The 7904-nt window shown below is 38.2% G+C and overlaps 1 protein-coding gene across 11 annotated transcripts; it reads left to right on the top strand.

Moving 5' to 3' along the window:
* Positions 1 to 262: 262 nt before the first annotated feature.
* On the top strand, positions 263 to 7316 carry LOC147544294 (uncharacterized). Of its 11 annotated transcripts, XM_086637885.1 has the most exons (9): positions 263 to 4809; positions 4888 to 5023; positions 5137 to 5224; positions 5322 to 5362; positions 5490 to 5659; positions 5800 to 5868; positions 6210 to 6328; positions 6623 to 6737; positions 7297 to 7316. In XM_086637885.1, exon 1 carries the CDS (start codon positions 2275 to 2277, stop codon positions 3544 to 3546), a length of 1272 nt encoding a protein of 423 aa, XP_086494011.1. In that variant the 5' UTR covers positions 263 to 2274; the 3' UTR covers positions 3547 to 4809; positions 4888 to 5023; positions 5137 to 5224; positions 5322 to 5362; positions 5490 to 5659; positions 5800 to 5868; positions 6210 to 6328; positions 6623 to 6737; positions 7297 to 7316. The 11 variants fall into 11 exon arrangements, with proteins under 11 accessions (XP_086494011.1, XP_086494019.1, XP_086494017.1 ...); XM_086637893.1 differs by lacking the exon at positions 7297 to 7316 and having other exon boundaries at positions 4985 to 5023; positions 5137 to 5168; positions 6623 to 7289; XM_086637891.1 differs by lacking the exon at positions 7297 to 7316 and having other exon boundaries at positions 4985 to 5023; positions 6623 to 7289.
* Positions 7317 to 7904: the final 588 nt, after the last annotated feature.

Raw genomic sequence — 7904 nt, 5'->3', positions numbered from 1 at the left:
ATACATTAACTTTGATGAGTTAGTTCGTTTCGGGTTTTATTTCTAATAATTTATGTATTTTTCTTGTTAGGAAGCTTATTTGGAGTTTGACATTACATTCGGAATAAAACGAAGCAATTCGTCACATTTTCGTCTCATGTGGAAGAAACCGGAAGGAAATAGCACCAGGGGTATTTTGGTCATTTTGAGAAAATTAGAGGTTAGACGGCAAATGGAGTCAAGGGTGAGTCTGACGGTGAAAACGGAAGTTGAATCGGAGTCGGGACGGAAAAGTAACGGAGGAAAGAAGCCGAAGGACATTTTTGTATTTTCTGAAAATTAGAAGAAGTAGAAACAATTATGCAGGCACCCCTTGGTTACTTAATGGAGCCCAAAAGCCCAAGGAAGAAGACCAAAGGAGAAGTTTATGGGCACCTCTCTTTATAAGCCCAATTCAAAGTTAGTCTTACCAAGTCAAGGGTTTTAGAAAAAAAGAGAAGGCTGGTTGGTCATCTTCTCATAGAGGATTTTAGGGTTTAGGAGGGGAGTTGAGGGAAAGGAAGTGAGAGGAAGTAGCCGCCGGCCATAGCTTTGGCCGGCCGGCACATCTAAAGCACGGGCACTTGAAGAACAGATCGGGATCAGCCTTCACAGCAGCTAGCTTCTCTTGAACAGCAGCTCACGGTACAGAGAAGAAGCTCGGGTCTTGGCTGGAAACCACGGGAAGAGCTGCTCGGGATTTCCCTCAACAACTCGAGACGCCGGCGAATAGAGGACGGGCAGCAACCGAGAGGGAACAACAAGCTTTCATAGCTCGGTATTGGCGAACAGAGCACGGGACGCTTACGGGAAGCTTAACCGGGAGCACGGGAAGCTTGGCCGAACCTCAGAGCAGCTCAGATTTCAATTTCTTGGTCGGATTTTGCAGATCTGGTCGGACAGTTTTGTGGTGATTCCGGCCATCTTTTTGGCCGGAAATTTTAGGGTTTATGCTTGAGTTACTCACTTGATAATTTCCCTTGTGTTTCCTTGTGCTTTGGTGTTCAAATTTCTAGTGAGAGAAAGCTTAGTTATAGCTTTAATGGTGGATTGTTTTTGAAAGGAAGAAGAAGACACTGTCGTTAAGGGGAGGTCAAGTTCGGTTAAGAGGACACCTATTATATTTTGTTAAAGGGACTCCTGCATTCTTTTACAGGGAGATCGACAGCACTTCAATACATATATTTCCCGTCGATTTTAGTCTCGCACCTCATCGGAATAGGGAGATTCTCACCTTAACTTTCTTTGTTTTCTTCCCGTTTATTATTTGTATCGCCATGTCTAGCTAACTTTTGTAGTCGGATACTCGTGAAACATGTTTTGATGTGACAAGAGTTTTATTGCTTTTAATGATAAAATCTTCCGAGTTTTTAGACCGTTCATGGACTGGAATCTGAGTTAAACCAAGAGTTCGTTGACCAATCCAAGTAAATGGGTGAAGTTAACTGACTTTTCATGCTTATAGATCATTAATACTAGTCACTATCGATTTTGTGGATCGAAGTATCCCTCTCATTCGATTCTTGCTCGACTCTTTTCGAATCTCTCACCTTTACGTTAGTTAGCCTTATTTGTTTATTTATTTAAAATCAATCCAAAAACCCAACTTATTATCTTTGTTTTTAGTCTGAGTTAGTGACTGACACTTAAACCGGTGGGTTAGACTTTCTCGATATTCGTATTACCTTCCTATCTTCGTGGATCGATCCCGGTCTTACCGGGTTATTACTTGACGCCCGTATACTTGCGGGTGGAGACCTATTTAGGGTAACCTTTTAGGCCCATCAAGTTTTTGGCGCCGCTGCCGAGGATAGGTTTAGTAGTTCAGATATTGTTTGCTTGTTTTGTTCATTAGTTTAGTGTTATTTGTTAACTTAGACGTTTTTCTTTCTTTATTTTCGTAGTTTCTTATCTTTTTTTTTTTTTTTTTTCAGGTACCACTTTAAGAGAAAAGCCCAAAAACAGGAACATAGGATCGAAGGGGAACAAAAGAATCAGAAAGGAATCGGAAGGAAGAACGAAACGAGAGGAACATCCGCTAGTATCGTATTCTATCTCTTTCTTTCTTACTTGTGTGTGATTGGTTGGATAAGTTTTGATTTGCATTGATAGCTTGTTTGTTAGTTCCTTGAGCATTGTGAGATCATGGCACGTTATTCTAACGGTTGGCCATTTTATGTTGATGATGATGATGACCTTGTTCTGAGGAGTTCCATCACTACCCGACCTGGTATGACCTTCGGGGAATACTAGCAGATGAGTAGAAACGAGCCTGACCGACCTGGTATGACATTTGGGGATTATCAACGAATGTCTAGAAACGGTCCGATTAGTGAGGGGAGTAGACCAGAACCTGATCGATCTCGTATGACATTAGGAGAATACCGACAAATGTATAGAGATGGTCAAATTAGTGATGGATATGGTCTGACACCAAATATGTATGAGAGACCTTATAGTCCACACTATTTTGAGACCAATGATTTTAGAGACATGTATGATCCTAATATGTACGATGAGAGTTATGATCAAGAGTCGTCATTGAATTGCACTAGTGAGCCTTATTATGAGGAGACTCTTGAAGAGTCCACGAGTCGTCTTAGAGAGATGATGTCACAATTTGCGACTCAAACGACGCAGGAGATTGAGTCATTGACTCAACAGGTAAAGATGCTTAAGTCACAGTTATTCGTCGACGAGGAGGGGGTTTCACCACCCCAAACTCAAGAGGGTACTAGGTACGATGACGAGGGTAATACGTCTAACCCTACTACTAAGTTAAATGTCGATGAATTTACTGATAGTACCTTAGAGCCTGAACGGTCTGATGGCCTTGTTGTCTTGTTTCCTCCACTAGTGTCGTCTCACCATGATAGGACTACATTAGACATTGATGTTCAGGGTGATGGCTCTACGAGCAAGTTTGAGGATGACATGATTATGAACTATCCGATTTTTGACACTTGTAAGGAGTCAGTGTTAGATGCAATTCTAGGAAGGCCTGCTATTATAACTGACTGCGAGGCTCCAGATGTCTTTGAGGATATTGATGACGTAGTAGTTAGAGACATGTTGGATAGTTTGTCAGACTATTTACCTAAGGAAATCATGGACCTTGACTTGGTCCCCGAGCATATTGCCTTACCCTTAGAATCTAGTTCGACTTTCCACATGATCTCAAACTCGATTGTTGATCCCTTTTGGGACATTTCAGACGTCTTTCCAAAGACGTCTATGGACATAGTGGATATTCTGTCCACTAAGCTTCCAGATGAATTTTTTCCTTCAACTGATATTTTGACTCTTCACATGTATGTTGATCCTTTTGATGATTTCTTTGTTGTCGTTCCTTCTATTTATACCTACTTAGTGGACTGTGCACCCACTAAGTTTGGGGATGGCTTGTTCTCTTCCATCGGCTCATGTGCACTTTATATTCTTTATCTTTTTGTGAGACGATTAGCACCGGCATATAGCTTTCTTTGGGTTGACCCCCAAAATTTCCGTCTCTTATTGTATGATCTTTGACTGATTGAGATGGGTCTTGATGTTTGTGGGTATCATCTCTGGAAACCCTCCACGAGACAGAACTCGTGCTCTTGCGTAAGCAAGAGAATCAACGAATAATTGCATAGCTCAATGCAATCGTGTTTACCCGCGTTAGTGGTCATTTTTGTGGTCATGATCTTATGTGCTTCATTCTAATATTGCTTGTTGATCATAGGAGCATTTCTTATTTGTTTTGCTTCTGAGGCATAGTTTGTTCCAAGTTTGGGGATGGCGACGAGCTCGACATCAACTTGGAACCTGTTCATACACGAGTCTCGGTAGTAGTATCTCTTATCTCCTCCGGCTATGGTAATATCTTTCCATTCTTCTCTTTAAATTAATATGTCTTATCTTTTGGTGAGTATACGGTTGAAACATTGAGGACAATGTTAATTTTAAGTTTGGGGATGGGGTATGACTTTCAGCCATGACCATGGGGTTTCAAAAGACAAGAGGGTTCAATAATTCGACCAAAATTTGAAAATTTTTGGGTAGATTTGATATGACTTTAGTGGTATGCTTAAGTATGTTGATGCATGTGTTTCAGTTTTGGTGAATGTTATGCATGTTCTTTGTCTTTCTTATGAATGTCAAGTCCTTTAGCGTTTGTTGTCTGATCATGTGAGTAGCATCTTAAGGAAAAATGAACATTTCTGAGGGACCTAGAATAGTCATTAGTGGAGACTTAAACCCATGTGAGATATTTGAGCCTTTATATTGTTTTCGAGTGTACTCTTCTGCGCTAACTCTGAGTAGAATGAAGAGCTACTCAACCTCCACTACAAAAAAACGTCACATTTGTAACGGCTATATGTAACGGCTTCCATGAAAGCCGTTACAAATAACACTTTTGTAACGGTCTGTGGAAAGCCGTTATAAATCTTAGCTCATTTGTAACGGTTCCACGCTGAAAAGCCGTTACAAAAAACCTAATTGAGTCGGCGCGAAATTTGGCGCTCACAGTTGGGTTATTGTAACGCCTTTGTTAAAATAAGGCCGTTACAAAAACTGAATTAATGGCGCCACACGTTCGCGCCTAAAACGCTTGTTATAACGGCTGCGCTGCCGTTATAATTACCTCTTTGGGTAACGGCTCTTTTGTATTAGGGCCGTTATAATTGTTGGAAGCCCTAAATTAGAAAACAGACCCTCCATCATTATTTTCTCTCTCTAACTGCTACTCGTTCTCTCCTTCCTTCTCCTTCAATATGAGCTCATTCTCCTTCACTCTCTCAAACTCAGGTAAGATCTCTCTCATCTTTGTTTTTGTTCGACTTTATCTTTGAGTCTGATTCGTTCTCTCTCTCTCTGGTTTATCAGTCAAATCGATCACAACGAAGGAGCCAAGCAAAACCCTAAAATGAAATAACTAATTTGTGATCGAAACCCTAAATTTTGCTTTTCTTTCTCATAACAGGGGGTTATTTTGATCTGGTTAGGGTTTATGAATAGTTGGGTATGTAATTTTCTTTGATCAAAACCATAAAATTAGTTATTTCATTTTAGGGTTTTGCTTTAGATGTGATTAGTTTTTATGACTAATTGGGTATGTAATTTCTTGATGAAAAGGGAAGTAGCAGCGGAATCAATTTATAAGGAGGGTATGTAATTTCTTTCTCTCTCTCTGGTCTATCAGTCTCACTCTCTCTGATTTGTGGTAAGATCTTCTCACATTCTTGTGTTAATCTCTAACTACTTTAGTTATTTTTTATTTCTTCAATTTCTAACCACTTTGATGTGTAAATCTATAAAAGATTTTAGGATTTATTTGATTCCAACAACAACAGAGATTCTGGTGAGGGTTTACCTTGAATCTTCCTTGATGTTTGAACTTTCAAATTAATAAGTGGTTGAAATTAGGTTTTCAATATTTCATTGATGGTTGTTTTTTTTATGGGATAATTTTGTTTTTCTTATTTCAGTTATTGGTTGAACTCTCAAGGATTTTGTTGCTGGAATATCAAATTTTCTAGTTTCTTTTTCTCATGGCTTGAATCCTGCGGTTTAAATCAAACCGACCTAAAAGGTTAAAATGCAAAATCAATCCTACTGTTGAAATTTCAGTCGACATTGTTTTCAAAAACCCAAGACTGTAAGTTTGAAAACTTCACCTACAGTCGAAATTTCAGTCTTTCAAGTTTAAACAAAATACGGAAAAAGAAATCGCTTAGCTGTATTTACTTACGACCTTGATTTCCTAATTAGATGTTAGTGGTTCTGTTTGTTGTATAGGGTATAGCCAAGAGATGGGCGAGAGCTGCTCCAAAAGGAGCTGCAAGGAAGGAGGTGAGTTATGACAAGGTAATTTTTTTTTAGAAGGGTACTAGGTCGACTGCATTACTGCTCTCTCTTAATTTGGATCAGTCGGAAGATCCGCTTAACATTCACACGTGAACACAGCTTAATACTGGTTAAGTACACTTATACAGTGACAACTGACAACCTTGTGATAAGATTAGATACTCCTTAATTAGGATTTCTCCTATCTGACGCGTGATGTTTATCTCATCTGAATGATAGACTCGAACTAATAGTCACTGCATTTGAGTCGGATACAAAATTAGTTATTATCAGTTGATCACTAGTTAATGGTGGGCAATTTACATCTGGGGTATTCAACGAGAACTCTTTCTTCTTTTCAGTGTTTCAGGTTGACTGCTTTCATGCTTCAAGCAGGAGTGATCCTTCGGATGTTCCTTCTTCCGTTTTTTTGTCAAGAACGGACTTAATTCATTTGAAGTGAGCAATATGTTATTGTTAGGTATTATAACCTAATCTCCTCTTTCTTTCATTTATGTTATACGCTAAGATATAGTTTCTTGAACAATATGTTATTGTTAAGTATTATAACCTAGGTTGGTCGTGAAGTTCAAAATGTTGTAATTCTTATCTATTATCCTTATGGGTGGGCAATCCCCTTCTATGATTAATGATGCCTGTCACATTTGTATGCCTTCAATTAGCATTTTCTGTTAGGTCCAAGACTTAAGTCCTGGCATAGCTCTGGCTTGAAGTTGAAAGTATACTTAAGTTGGATAATTGTTCTGTTATTTAGGCTATGGTTAGCAAACTTGGCATATTTCAAAACCAACAAAACAGAGAAATAGAGAGTAAGACTAGAAAAGAGGCTTCAATTCATCTTGAATTCTTGATGATGTTCAAGTGTGCAGGTAACTTTTTGGCATGTTTGCTATAGCAATAGTATAATATTTGCAGATTTTTCTCATCACCTCCAGTTTTTCATTTTTTCGTGTCTTTATGAGTTCACACATACCTCTATAAAATGAACATTGTCACATTAATACTCAGCTTTCCTGTCTATAGTGTAATGTCACAGGTATCACGGAAATCTTGGTCGAAATGAGTGGTGGTCGCCCATTATGTACATTTCGACCGAGAAATTTCAGCTGAAATCACTGTTTATGTCGAACTGAACAGTCATTGACACTGTATAGTAGATTAGCTAATAGTTAGTAAATAGTTCTCGATGATTACAAAAGGGTGAAAGGCATGCAGTTATTAAAAACCTATTGATTAGCTTTTGAATCAACCTGCTGTTTTATTAGTATAAGATTAGCTATGTTCTTTTGAAATCACTGTAACCCAGATAAGAACTTCTTCGATAATGTTATACCTAAATATTGTATGGATAATAAACCAGATGTTGGAATGAGATTGTATAGAATGATGAAAGACACTGATATTTTCCCCGACTTGTCAATTTATAAGGTTTTGGTGCAGTGCCTATGTATAGAATGATGAAAGACACTGATATTTTCCCAGATGTTGGAATGAGATTGTATAGAATGAAGAATAGCATATTTACTGATACTTCGGTATATTTTCAATCATTTTTTTTAGTTGAGTTCTTAAATGCGATCTTCATCCAAAACACTAAACGATGTATAAGAAGTACTATGAACTGTTTCTTAAGATATGATGTTTGGTTTAGAAACCATGAATTGGAAACTTGTATTAAGAGTATGAAGTCAATATAATGAGTTTTGTTTGATTTATTGTATTAGTTTAAGTTATCTCGTTTACGTTGGTTTTTTGGTGTCCAAACAGGGAAAGCAGTGCTGGATTTCACAGATTTGATTTTTTTTTGTTTTTTATTAGTTATTTGTAACGGCCTAATCTCAAACCGTTATAAAAAGTCCTTTTGTAACGGGTTTCCTTCCTCAAGCCGTTACACACAAGTGTCAGTTTTTGGAAATTGGCTGACTCTTTTGTAACGGCCTATCTTCACAAAGCCGTTACAACAAGACTTTTTATAACGGCTAGAAGCCGTTACAAATTTATTAGCAACGGGGTTTTTTATAACGGTTTGAATTTTT

Source organism: Eschscholzia californica, unplaced genomic scaffold (assembly GCF_041429995.1).
Source record: "Eschscholzia californica isolate CP2 unplaced genomic scaffold, dmEscCali1.0.p SCAF_4, whole genome shotgun sequence".
In the NCBI taxonomy this organism is placed as follows: domain Eukaryota; kingdom Viridiplantae; phylum Streptophyta; class Magnoliopsida; order Ranunculales; family Papaveraceae; genus Eschscholzia; species Eschscholzia californica.
Note: the sequence above shows the minus strand (reverse complement) of the source record. Positions and strands in the feature narration are given on the sequence as shown.

What these genes read in the sequence shown, in the direction of transcription:
- LOC147544294 (XM_086637885.1), top strand. Translation starts at nt 2,275, where the DNA reads ATGAGTAGAAACGAGCCTGACCGACCTGGTATGACATTTGGGGATTAT.